General features: G+C 34.5%; 1 protein-coding gene across 3 annotated transcripts in view; it reads right to left on the bottom strand.

The window, feature by feature from the left end:
• Positions 1-14,462, bottom strand: part of NOX4 (NADPH oxidase 4) — a 145,968-nt gene that overhangs the window by 98,486 nt on the left and 33,020 nt on the right. For all 3 annotated transcript variants that reach the window (XM_082410173.1, XM_082410174.1, XM_082410175.1), the window contains 3 exons: positions 12,995-13,022; positions 6,400-6,472; positions 4,370-4,450 (listed from right to left, as the gene is read on the bottom strand). In XM_082410173.1, the coding sequence (XP_082266299.1) occupies positions 4,370-4,450; positions 6,400-6,472; positions 12,995-13,022 (182 nt within the window). The remainder of the gene's footprint in view (positions 1-4,369; positions 4,451-6,399; positions 6,473-12,994; positions 13,023-14,462) is intronic.

Raw genomic sequence — 14,462 nt, 5'->3', positions numbered from 1 at the left:
CATCGCGGTGCGCGGGCCTCTCACTATCGCGGCCTCTCTTGTTGCGGAGCACAGGCTCCAGACGCGCAGGCTCAGTAGTTGTGGCTCACGGGCCCACTTGCTCTGCGGCATATGGGATCTTCCCAGACCAGGGCTCGAACCCGTGTTCCCTGAATTGGCAGGCAGATTCTCAACCACTGCGCCACCAGGGAAGCCCAAAATTAATGTATTTTAAAGATCTATTTGAACACTGATAGAACATCTGAATTTAGCGTATATGAAATGTGGGTTTTTTAGGGTGCCATGCAATACAATTGCTTATACTAATGAAAAAAACCTAAAACATAGGTAATAGGAATGAAAACTAGGTTAAGCTAAAGGCATGCATAATCGTGGAACATGATAATTGGATCCTAAATAATACTGAGTTGTAATATTTTGAGCAAAGAAGGTAAGACTTCCACTTTGCCGATATAGATTGCATACCCCAAGAACACCGTATTTAATTTTGGTTTCCAGATCTGAAAAGGATACAGGGAAGCCATGCCAAACTGTAGCCAGTTTGATTTACTGGTTAGGAATGTGGGCTCTGGAATCTGATACGTGGGTTCAAACCCAAGCTCTTCTATTTACTAGCCATGACTTTCAGCAAGTTTCTTCACCTCTCAGTGCCCCTGTTCTCTCACCTGGACAATGGGAATGATAATAATGATAATAATAATAATAATAATAACAGCAAATTTTACCGGAGTTGTTGGGAGGACTTAATGAAATCAACCATTAGTAAGATAAGTACTCAATGAATATTAACTATTAATTTAGTCAAAGGAGAAAGTAACAGAGGAACAGAATTTAAAGAAGGAGAAGAACTCAATTTCCATGGCCTCCAGAGTCACAGACTTTTAAATCATTGGGTAGAAATTAAAGTAAAATAGATTCTGTTTCAAAAGAGAAATGACTTTGTGAAAGTGAGAGCTTTCCAAAAACAGAACGGGCTTTTCACAATTATATATTTACTATAAAAATAAAATTGACTTTAGAAAATCATATGAAGAAATTGTTCCTCCTTACTACAGAAGTCTGCTTATATAAGGAAACCAGTCGACAATTTCAAACTGCTTCATTGTTGAAGTAAAAAATTTTCTAAAATTTCTAGCCCACATTGATCCTTCAATTCTCTAGGCTACCAGAATTCTTGAAAATAAAATATGTTCACACTTGGAAATTATGCAGTTTAAAATTGTCTTTAGCTCTTTCAACTCTTTTTTTTAATGTCAAACCAATTACTAATTCTGGGAGACTAAGTATCATATATTATATCGTTCTTTCATACCTTATTATAGTACTTACCACATTGAGAGAGAAAGAAGCAAATGCCCAACATATAGTGCTTTTCTGTTCAAACCTAAAGCATACCGTTTAACAGAAATCTCAATATAAATTCAAGAAGCTTGTTTTGAATAGCTGCACTTTACTTGTATAACCAAAAGCTAGAGAATGACATTATCAAGGTATTTCATAAATAAAGATATGTCTAAGTCTTCTACATTGGCACAAATAATAGCTTCAATAGATTTACTTGTAGATAGATCCTTTAAAGATAAAAAGGAACATTTTGAGAAATGTTCCATTTTAAGAAAGCTGTAAGATTTATCAGTAATAATTTTTCCTACACCAGAAGCATAATCTATGTAGCTTTATTAAAAATTAAACTTCATAGAGTTACAAACTTTTAGTTATAAGATGAATAAGTTCTAAGGATCTAGTGTACAGCATGGTGACTACAGTTAATAATACTGTATTGTATACTTGAAATTTGCTAAGAGAGTAGATCTCAAAAGTTCACACCAGAAAAAAAAAAAGAGGAAACTATGTGAAATGATAGATGTGTTAATTCACTTGTACACTTTAAATATATGCAATTTCATTTGCCAATTATACTTCAATTTAAAAAATTAAACTTTATAAAAAATGTGCACTATAGAAAGCTTAGAGTATTGTATATTTGTTGCACAACAGTTATTTCAGTATTTTAATAATTGTTTTCTTCATTTTTATCAATCATATGTAAAGAACTATTAATTCCGTTGGTATAATAGAGTGATTATATTTAACTCATTCTGTTGATGTCTTTGGTTATTTCTTTACATAAAATAAAGTCACTTTCTGTTTATGACTCCTGTTCTACAGAAGTAAAATCAAATTTTAAATATATCTTCTTTTACTTCCAAAAAAATGGAGAAAGGACTCTTAATACTCTCTTTACCTTCAGAAGCCTGTTAGAACTCCTGAAACTTTGAAAAATAACTCTACTTTGAATTACAAAGAAACAGATTTTCTCAGTTTTAATTTAGTACAACATAAAGGCAAAAGAATGCATAACTAATTATACTAACAAATTATTATATTTTTCTCTCATCTGTTATAGCTAGAGAGAGAGAGAGGAAGAGAGAACAATTCCAGATAAATCAAGATATTAACCTTTTTAAAAAAACTTAAGACCAAATTCTTAGAAGTACTGAACTCTCAAAAAAAAAAGTATAACAATATAAGTTTTTGAGTCAGAATGCCTGGATTTGAATCCAGGATACATCAGTTAAGCAAACTTTAGCAAATTATGTACTCTCTCTAAATCTGTTTTCCCACCCACAAAAAGGGTTTAACAATATTATTTATCCTTATAAAACTATAATCCTTTAATAATATAAATCATCTAAATCATTTTGAATTTATGCTTGGCATATAGTAAGCACTTTGCAAATGTTTTAAATTAGTATTATCATTAGTAGCACGTCTGTTTACTCACAGTCTATTTTTATGATAATAGCCCTGGACAGGCATGCAAGCCATTTACAGAACAGAATATAAAGCAGATTTTCTCTACCAAGGGCTTTCTCGGTGTCCTAATGCTCTACAGAATGTGTTAGCCCCACAAAGGGAAAAGAACAGAACCCAGAGGTTCCACTGACTGTGGCCCTCTTCCCTGTGTGGCAGCCATGGCTAGCTGGAAGTCAGGATTATGTGTGGCCATGTGTCTAATGCTCTACAATTATATGTTCTAGAACCATGATACAGAACAAATTGAACCGGGACGTAGGAGACAGAGATCCACATAATACTGATGTCTAAATCAATGGCCTCCAAAACTGGGGGAACAACATTTTGAACATGCACCTTGAAATAACTATATAATTTATGGATAAGATTTACTGTACTGACAAAGTACATTAGAAAACATTCCGAAGAAAAAATTAACAGCAGGTCTGAACTTTTCTCCAAATACTGTTTCCCTGGAAACATTTTGAGTTAAGATAAACAGGGAGTGCCAGCTGTGTTACCAGCCAGCATTGATTATTATTGATGGAAAGCATCTGGACCTGGAGGATACTGAGTGACCTCAGCCTCCAGATGCAGTGTGTTCTAGCAACTGAGGGCATCCCTTGAGGAGACTTGGACTGTTACCAAGAGACTGGTTCCTGTGGGGCATGAGCCTTCCCAAGGCAAGGTAGTCCTTGTGTATCCATATGGTCTCCTCATCTTAAAACTGAGTTACTACATGCAAGGTAAGGGAGAGAAGGTGGAAAATGGTCACTGTGCATCTAGAGGGAGCCCTACTGACGAAGCACCTGACATTATCCTGTTGACATTCCATGTTTCCTGTCCTGTATCCTTCTACTAAACCAAGTGAACCTGATGCCAGACAATAGCCTATTGTGTCATATTAGTATGAGTGTCAAGACAAAACCACAGGTCCACTCTGTAAACATGCAGACATATACATACACAAAAATATATTATTTATTTACATCCTCTGACCTAATGAATTATTTTAAGCGCCATACATTTGAGTATACTGCTTGGGTCCACATACTTTTCAGAGTATTTGGGGTAAATCCTTTGTAACAACTTGGGATGCTATCTCTCTTCCCTTTGTGATTTTCTGGTGTTTTTGACAGATCCTTGTCTTTGGGTCTTATAAATCTTTGGCTGTCTCTGCAAATATTAGTAAATTGGTAACTCCACTGTTAGAAACTCTGCAGCAGCAAGACATAATAAATTCCTGAAAATTCAAACACTAAATATCTTCTTGAAGTTCTTCAGTTCCTACTCACTTTCTTTTAGGGCTTATCAGGATATAACTATAGGGGGCTTTAAAAACTACAACATTGAGGGAGAAGTAACTCTGTCTTTCCATTTTAATATACTTTTATGCTAGTTTCGTTAAAACATGCTATGTCGAAAATAGAACTATTTATTCCACTCTTGACACTACCCTCAGTTCCAAGTAACCAAATAATTTTACCATTTCCTATGAAAATTTCTATAGATTTCTCTTTTATTACCCCATTTTTAGGCACACATAGCTTTAAAAACACTTTTTTAAACTTACCCTGATACATGTAACATCAGCAGCATGTAGAAGACCAAGAAGAGATTATGAGTGTACCAGAAGATGTCATAGTTAGAAACTCTGAAAAAACAAATAACTTAATTTCAATTCCACGTTACACTCCATCTCACTAAAAATATCGTGCATCCTTTCAAATACATGTCACAACTGAAAGTTAAAATATGAGTTCGTCTGAGATTTATCTATTAATATCAAAGTATTAACATACCACTGCAGAGAGAACTGACCAAAATTATAAGTAACGCTTTATCATTTTGAAGGTTCTTTGTATTTCAAATAAAGATACACAGAAAGAATTAAAATCAGCTGTTTATATTAAAGTTATTATGATGTAAGGCGAAGGTGCAGGCAATAATAGTCTGCTAATACGTACTTCTGCTGTCCTTTTTATCAATATTCTCAATTTGCAAATGACTTCTAAGACAACCAATGTTTCTATCCCAATATATATTTTGAGAGTAGTTCAAAGGAAACTCAGATGGAGATAAACTAAATAAGTGTTCATTAAAATTTTCTCTTATCTTCCTGGACAGTGTATAACTTTAAAGTAACACTTTGTGTTATTGTCCTGGGGAAGGACAAAGAGTCTGAAGAGGAATGGGTATAATAAACACAACCTAGAATGTTTGAGATAAGTAAAAAGACTAACAGTTATTTTATTTCATATATCTCGGTAGATATTCATGTATTAGAATCTTGTGGGTGGTGGGCAGGTATTCGTAAAAGCTTAGATGATTCTGATAACAACCCCTAGAAACTTTAGGGACCCCCAATTTAGGCAAGAGCCAATAGAGTCACATTTACATGGGTCACAGTTTTTGCTATCATAAACAAGATCATTAGCATCCTTGTAATGTATGCCTTTTTGCACAGATCTGATTCTTTTTGAATCTAAATTTCTAGAAGTAGAATTATGACATCAGAGGACACACATTTTGTAAGGTTTTTGATACACACTACCTATTGCTCTCTGAAACATGTTCATAAATTACGAACCCAATCATAGTGCAGGAGGGCCTGTTTCCCCAAACCCAGACTCCACTTTATACATCTTCAGTATTTTGTATAAGTGGAATTAGGTATTATTTCATTTTTGTGTTATTCACTTTGTATTCTTCTGTGACTTATCTGTTCATAATAATTACCCATTTCTATAGTATATTTCTCAATTGCTGTGGGTTAAACTATTCAAATTTAAGAATGTACTACTTCCATATGAGTGTAATAATTTTCACAATAGCATGTTTATTTTTCAATTTTTATAATGTATATTGACATTCAGGAGTTTTAGTTTTCATATTTTTAGGTAGCCAAATATTTCCTATATTTTTCCTTGTCCATTATGAGAGCTGATAAATATCCACTTAAAGTTTCTTCTAAATCTTTAGTGGTATAATTTTTTACAGTAAACTCTGTAATTTATCTAGAATTTAATTCACTTAAGCCTTACTTTCCTCATAAGTTTGTAATGGCACCTTTATTATTTAGCAGGTTCTTACATATAGCTAAGTCTTTTACAGCACTTTCTGTCTACTATCATTTAGTTCAACGTCTTGGTCATTTTTTGCAAGTAAGTCCTATTCTGGTTGTTTTTTTTCCATTGAAGTATAGTTGACTTACAATATTATATTAGTTTCAGGTGTACAATACAGTAATTCCCTATCCTGTTTTAAGTTACTGAAGCATAATCATTTTAATATTTAGTAAGCCACACCCCACCCCCTTTTATTCCACTTTGGAACATGTATTTGGAAAGTCTCCATACACAATTCCTTACAACCCAGAATATTTGACTGAAAGAAAGAGATTTTTCAAAAACAGGAAATGATATCTAGAAATGCCTCTCTATTTCCCTCTTAGTTACACAGAACAGTCCAGTAACCAGAATATTGCATTGGCTAAACATTCGGGTTAATCAAGACATTTTCTACATATGAAAATGAAGATAATCTTAAGGAAGTCTAAATAATCTGACCAAGAAACATCAAAATAATGGCTCTGACACTCACCGTATTGCATATGTCGAAGCTGTAATCATCAGGAATAGCACCAGTACCATGCAGACCCCTGTCAGGCCAGGAACTATAAAAATGTACATAAGTATGTTTAACTTAAGTCATGCTGAGAAAAAATGTACAAAAAGTTATTACCTTAAAATTCAAAGTACTAGGCTGATCTGTGGGAAGCCCAATTCAAATTGTATGTCTCCTTGTATGTTCCCTCTTAAAAAAGCCTTTTTTGAATTAGCATAAGTTTCAAGGTGCTTAGGACAAAGCAGAGTCTTTTCCACCTTTAACAGAAGAGTCCATTTTGGTGTTTTCAAATATTCTACTCAGAATGGTGAATATGTGCATACTTTTATAGGTACATACTATAACAAAAGTCAGTAATTAATACAACAGGACAGGGTTGACATTCAACTCCCTTGTTGTTTTGGTTTTCTCCACCATAGTACTAAACCCTCCTTACTCTCACCTCCCCACTTTAAGGAAACTAGTAGCTCCTTCAGTTTCAACGTCAAATAATTTCTTTTGGGCTTCACTATCTAGAATAATTTTCAAGAAAAAATAAACAAAACCTGAACCTTTCTAAAAACTGCAACTTCGAGTATAGAACAAACAATGGTGAATTTGAAGAAAAAAGTTACAGTGTTCATGTTTTAAGAACACTTGCAGGCTTATTTCCCCTCAGAATGGAAAACATTTTGAAATCAGTGCTTCTGATAGTACATAACATTTTTTAAAGTGTGCAAACATGTCAATTTTCAATATTAATACTGACATAATAGATTGCTACAAATCTAGTGTTAGCTCATACAGCATGTCCAAGATGAATAGGTGATACGGTTTATCAAAGAGTGAAAATCACAATAGCCTCATTTCTTATTATCTTATTACTACCAAATAAAAGATTCTGTCTGTAAGTCACCTTTATTTACTCTTATAATCATACAAGCAACAATAAGTACTAAATGACCTAGCTGAGAGATTCCATCTTAAATCTTTGCAGAAAAGGTATTGAAACAATTCTGCCTCCAAAAGTATAGACATCCCCCCACTCTTCTTCTTGACAAGGAACCACCTATGAAACAGAAGGACCATCAGGGACTGTAAGCCACCAGCAGAAGCAAACAAGCTGCGGACAACATAAGAGCCACAGTGATGTGCACCATTAGGATCACAGAAGGTTTAGAATCATTGGAAAATAACGTCAGAAATCCCAGTACAATAGAAACAAATTTCCACTTGTAAAGGGACACATGAGAAATAAGGCAGTTGGTCTCTGGAACTTAATACTGGAGTATGCTCTCCTTTCACTCTTCCCAATACAAAGATTTGGAAGCCTAACAATCCTTGCCTTTCCCAGATGTGCCTAATCCAAATCATCTCTTCTCTACACTTCTTTCGTAGGGTACTCCCTTTCCCATTGCCCCAGGTGAGTACTTACTTCCTAGGGGGTAAGAGAAGAGCAAGATAACTACACTAGTTCACACGATAGGGCGAATAGCACAGCAAAACACTGTTTAAAAAGAACAGCATGCCTACAAAATGACCAAGCCTTTCCACTCCCAAGAATTTACCCCCCCAAAACACAAACATATATCCACCCCAAACTTGTTCAAAAATGTGCATAACCACTTTATTTTTAATACTCAAGGCCTGTAAACAATTCAAATTTCCATCAACAGCTGAATGGATAAATAATTGTTTATCTGTACCTGGAAAACTAACCAGCAGTTTAAAAAGAAAAGAACCGCTGATACATACCTATGCATACATGACAACACAGATGAATCACAAAATTTATTAGACTTAGTGAAAAAAGCCAGACTGCCCTCCCCCACCAAAAAAAACCTGAAAAAACATAAGCTCTATGATTTCTTTTATACAACATTCTAGAAAATTCAGAGCATTCTTTAGTGATAGAAAGCAGATCTGTAGTTAGGAGGGGTAGAGAGCAGGACAGAATGATGGACATATTTGTTACCTTGATTTTGATCATGGTTTCACATGTGTACACATATATCAAAACCAATCAAGTAGCATGCTTTACATATGTATAATTCAGAGTGCTTCAACTGTAACTGAATAAATTTAAAGAAAAAAAAAAAAGAGGTCTGTCTCTCTGGCTTCAACTAATTTCACTAAAATGTAAAATTTGTGGTTGGAGAGGCCTTTCCAGTAATTTTATTGAGGCTTCATGAATGTCTACTGTGTCTACACACAAGGTTTCCTATGTAGTCCTGAACATGCCAAGATTAGTTACAGAATGTCTGCAAATCATTTCATCAGGGCACCTGAGAAAACGGAGTATGTTTAGAACAAAGTTATAATTTCCAAAGGGTATTATCTAAACATTAATTCCTTGAGGTATTAATTTATATTACTCAAAAAGGTTATAACCATTCCTTGAAGAATCACAGGGCACATTAATGTAAAGCTTCTGAGAAGTACTGAAGTCAAGAAACCAGTGTAAAGTTGAACAGATACTTCCTCAAACATTTAACTAGAGCACACATTTTAGAGCAGAACATGGAAAACAAACTGGAAAGACTTAGAGAGGGTGAAATAGTTGACCTCAGTCATTTGAATCCAACATGAAGTAGAGGCCCCAGACAGCCTGGGGTATGTATGTATATTCTGGGATTGCGGTCCTGTTAGTGTCCCTTACGCCAAACCCCTATCTCACTGAATCTCATCTGTAAACTGAGGATCAATTCAATGCTTCTTAAGGTTCTTTCAGATTTATGAAGTTAACTTTTTTATCTAAAGAATTCATTTTTCCTTTCTGTCTCCCAGAAGTACAAAAGGGACAGAGTTTGTAATTTATAAAGTAATAGACCTCAGAGCAATGAAGAAGAAAAAGTGACTTAAATTAGCAATGAAAAAAAATTGCAATTATGGTGGTCAAAAAAAAACGGTGGGGTGGGTAACTTAAAAACCAAAGGGGATTCTGGGGGGGAGATAAATTAGGGGTTTGGGATCAACATATACACACTATTATATATATTGAATAAAATAGGTAAACAACAAGGACCTATTGTAGAGCACAAAGAACTATACTCAATATCTTGTAATAACCTATAATGGAAAAGAATCTGAAAGAGAATATACGTGTATACATATGTACAACTGAATCACTTTGTTGTCTACTTGAAACTAACATAACATTGTAAATTAACTATACTTCAGTAAAAAAAAGAAAAAAAAGCTATGGTTTTCTTTACTGGAATTAAACAAACAGGTTGGCCAACCAATTATCTGGAATGTTGTAGAGAATATCTATGCAACAAGTAGTAGAGTTTAAAAATAAATGACTTTTATCCATTCAGTGAATATTTTCTAGGCATCTGTACTGTACTGTTAAGTGCTAGAGGAAAAAATGAATCCTGCTCTAAAAGAAATCCCAGTCCAGTGTGGGAGACAGGGTAAGCGGGCAATTGCAACATAGGGTATTAAGTGCTGAAAGAATGCTAAGCATTAAGTGTTTTCGAGGTACATCAAAGGGCATCCTAACCTAGCGCTGGACGACAGCGCAGCCAAGTCCCAATAAATTAGCCTCTATTACCACACATATTCCAAGAGTCAGGAAGCACAGGTTAGAAATTATTGAGCTAGTCTAAGCTCACCGGGGAAAGTTACTTGCCAAAGTGAAGTACACTGCGAACTCTCAGTCTTCAAGTTATGAAGCAAAACCTATATTTGTTTCCTTAGGAAAAAACATGCTTGTTATGTTTACTCTTATTACTCTTTTATCTATGCATATTAGGTTAATTAATTAGGAGCCCTTCAAGTGAATAATTGCACTATATTGCCATTTCTAGATGAAACTGAAAGATCATTTTCATCCATACCCAGATATAGTCAGAAATATACCATCTTGTATTCATTATCCTGTTTTTACGAACATAATTGGAGACATAATTGTATTTGTTTGTGAGGGTTTTTCTAATTAAAATTAGATACTGTGCATTTTATTCTCATCACACAAGTGCTACCAAATTTGGAGATACGTAGTAAGCATTATAAAATGTTTGAATAATTCAATCTATTAAACTTATTTTATTCTATAAATTCTTAATTGAAATGTCTTTAACATTTCTTATTTAGTGAGTCTAAATCCCATATTTTATGTCACTTGTGCTGCCACAGGCTTTATTTTCTACAAGACAACCTTATTTCTTAGGCCTAGGTTACACGGAAAAACTTTTAAAGACAGAGAGAGAGAAGACTCTATGTAACATTAAACAAATTAAAATTCAAGAACTATATCAACTAATAGAAAATATGCTTTATCATCAGAACATCTAAAAACATGCATGTATTTCTTCATAAGGAACTTTATTCTTCCTAGGTATTGTGCCTGACAATATTCAAAGATAGCTGTGAAATAGACTCAGTCAGAGATGTATTCATAACACAAAGTTGGACTAAGTGAATTCAAAGCTGGACTAAGTGAATTCAAAGCTGGACTAAGTGAACAGTGTCACTCATCCCATTACCATCCTTAGATTCTGCTTTGCTCTCTCACTTGCTACTATTCAGTGGGGTCGACCAGATGCCTGAGGAGCTCTAGCCTCATACTTAAGGGGGGGTCTGTGTCCCTGTGAAGTAGATGACTCCTGATGGCAAGCACAGTACTTCTTTCATGAAATTTTTTGGAACTAGGCCACTAAAGTGATGCTGACATGCTGATTTTGGATAATTCAAGTTGTTTGTATTGACAGAAATGCCACACAAAATATTTTCTCTGCATGCCCTACGGGCATCCCTTTTCCACCCTGGAGAAGCTCACCTTTGAGTGGAAAACACAGTATATGTAAGGTAATAATTATTCTACAGTATATGCAAGGAAATAAATTATTCATAGTATTTTCACTAGGTATCTTTAGGGACCCAGGGCAAGAAGAGACCAACTCTACTTAGTGAAATTTGGCAGAAATCTGTGCATGACAGGCGTGTCAACTGAGACTTAAAGGATAGGTAAGAGTTGACCAGGTGAAAAAAAGAGAGTAAGAGAGGTAAAAGGTAAAAGGTAGGTAGTGGTGAGAAGTTATGCTCAAGAGTATAATGAGATGCTCACTAAAGGGTAAAACAGTAGTGGAAAGGTTAATAAAACATATTGGCAGGTCCCAACCTGGACTCTCTCTAGGCTGGAATCAGGAATTTGTGTTTTTAAGTATCATCTTTACCTAGCCCAATACACTCATGGGAACTTCTGGGAAAGAACATAGGATGATGATGTTTCAAGCTAGGTGGAGAGATCACCTACTTATAAAGAAGTATTAATTTTACTAAGTTTCTTAATGTAATATCTTTGTCATATAAGAAATTCTCTTATATCTTTGTAAACTAAACTTTTTCAAGCATTTCAAATGTTCCAAGTCTTCAACTATACTCTGTGCTGCACAAGATAATATTAAAACAAAATTCTTGTTTATTTCTCTTAAAATGATTCATATGAACAAAAAATACATTGATTCATACATTAAGTTTTGTTTTTCTGCTTTTTCTCCTTTCTACTTCTCACCCAATTCTTAAGGCTTAAATAAAAACATGTTTTCAATGAGCAAATTTGTAAACAAAACTAAATTGTGTTCCTAAAGAGAAAACTGAAATGAGTACTTTGCAACTGGTAAGCATCATACATTGATAGGCAGAAAATATATATATATATTATCAATCTAAATATAGGCAGAAAAAATATATATATATATTATCAATCTAAATATGTAGTTGCGACATGGAGGGGGAAAACACCCCAATTATTCTTATTTTCATCATAAAATTGATTCAAAAGAAAAACAATGCATTTGACAGAGCCATGCCTCAGTCCCATATGCAATTCTGATCCTTAATAAGGGAGTACAGCCAAGCCTTTATGACAGACCATTTCCGCTACACAATCATCCTTGTCCCTGAAATACAAGTTAAAAATCCCTCAAATACAGTTTCCTTTTCATTATTATAAGTGTAAGGTTGAGAAAAAGAAGAAAATAGTAAGAACTGTAGTAACATCAGGGCAAAATTTTGAGATGTTCAAATGTGCTTTAACAAATGAATAGTCTATACTGAGATTTCATGGACAATATGTTTGAGAAGGAAAAGTAAATTAGAAATGAGAAAGAAGACATTTCAAGAAAGATAACTTATTTTAATGACTGTTTCTCCTCTTTTTCCATGGGTTTTAAGATCACAAAATATCCTACTAAATTACTGAATTAGAAGAACTACACTGACACTCAGAGTGCTTGGTGTTTCTTTCTAACCCTTGAGGACAGAGAACTGGTCCATATATATTATCTCCAATAGTACTTGCCAAAGCAGTGGGCACATAGCAGGCCCTCAATAAGCATAAGGCATTATGTTATTTTCTTTGAAAGAATATATGAAAGGCAAATGCATTTGCTTACTTTTACTCTTCATTCATCTGAACCCTGACTGTTTTCATTGCAACTTTATGCTTGAACTCCTAATCATTTGTTCTCATACGCAAATTTTCCATGTTATATTTTAGCATATATCTAAATGCTGTGTAATTTGATGATGCTTATTTTCCAAGATTTCCCTGAATCTTCAGAAGCAGAAATGAGTAACAACTTACCAGTTGTGAAGAGAAGTTTTCTAGGATCCTGAGAAAAAGGAAAAAAAAAATTGACTGAAAAACAAAACACTGATAACATAAAATTCTGCAATGAGTCTGAGAGAGATAAGAGTGATGTATTAGGTATGTAAGAGACTGTTCTCCCAATGGAAATAAGACGCAATTGAATTTCATAATGTTTTTACAATGTCACAGGAGATTATAATACATAAAAAACCCAATTCCAAGAAGTTTAGCTATCTGAAAAAGGAATAATACTGGATGAAGAGTCAGAAGGCCTAGGCTTTCATCTTCATGGCCAGTTATAAGTTATTATAAGCTAGTGGCATTGGCCTGAAGCCCACCCTTTGACCATTTTGGGGCTCAATACCTTACCTATATTGTGGAAACGTTAATATATACTCTATCTACCACAACTGCCAAACTGCACCTAACAAGTGTCAAGACAGTGAGAATAAAAAATGATAAAATATGTAGGGGTGGGTTGTACTGTGTAAATTCAGTACAGAGAATACTGAGAACTAAAATGTTTCAAAGGCTACCGTAAAAAGAAGTGATGATATTCAAATAAGGAAGATAGGTTCCTGCTACCCAGAAATATAACACATTAATATTGTTATTGTAGTATTTCCTTTAAACTACATTCTTGTGGTATAATGGACTGAAGTCAACTCCCTTTCTGTCTTCTGGAAAACTTTAGATCAATTCCCAGTAGAATATGGATTAATTTTTCATCCTAAGGGTGCCTAATATTGCACAACTACTGAATTTCTTTCCTCATGCCTCCATTGAATCTGGGGTCAGGCCAGGCTATATACAAAGTAGGAAGCCATTTATATGATACAATTTTAGGGGTCTTGAACGAGGACCATTTGCCCCAGAATAGCTCCTCATCCAGTTTAGGTCAACTGAATTCTACCACTGATGTTAGAAACATGACTAAAGGCTAATCTAGAGTAACCTAATACATAAAAAATTAGTAAAAATACAAGATGGGCTGAACAAAGTGGTAATACCAGAAATATGAATAAATAACTATGGAAACTCAGAAGATGGAACAATTAATATTGCCAGGGAATGAAGACAGAATAGAAGAAGAGTAAGAGACTGTTTCACAGATGACAAGATGAGGCCAACTGAGCTAGGCCCTCAGGAATGCACCACCATCACAAACTGGAGGATGGAGGGGTCATTGGAGATGTGGAGAAGACAGAATGAAAGCACAGAACAGAACAATAAGGTGCATGTCATAAACCCATTATTTTCAAAGACAATTCACAGAAGAATATAACCGTTTATATATGCAATATCTGTGTGTGTGAGTGTGTGTTTGTGTATGTGTGTATTTTTTCATCTTCATCTAGTACATGGCCTGGTACCTACTAGGTACTCAAAAATATTTATTACAAGAAAGAAGAGAGGGAGGGGGAAAAAAGGAAGATATGAAGAAGAAAAGGAAGGAAGGAAG

The sequence above is a fragment of the Balaenoptera physalus genome (assembly GCF_965194825.1).
Source record: "Balaenoptera physalus genome assembly, chromosome: 10".
Lineage (NCBI taxonomy): Eukaryota > Metazoa > Chordata > Mammalia > Artiodactyla > Balaenopteridae > Balaenoptera > Balaenoptera physalus.
This window is presented reverse-complemented; position numbering and strand designations above follow the sequence as displayed.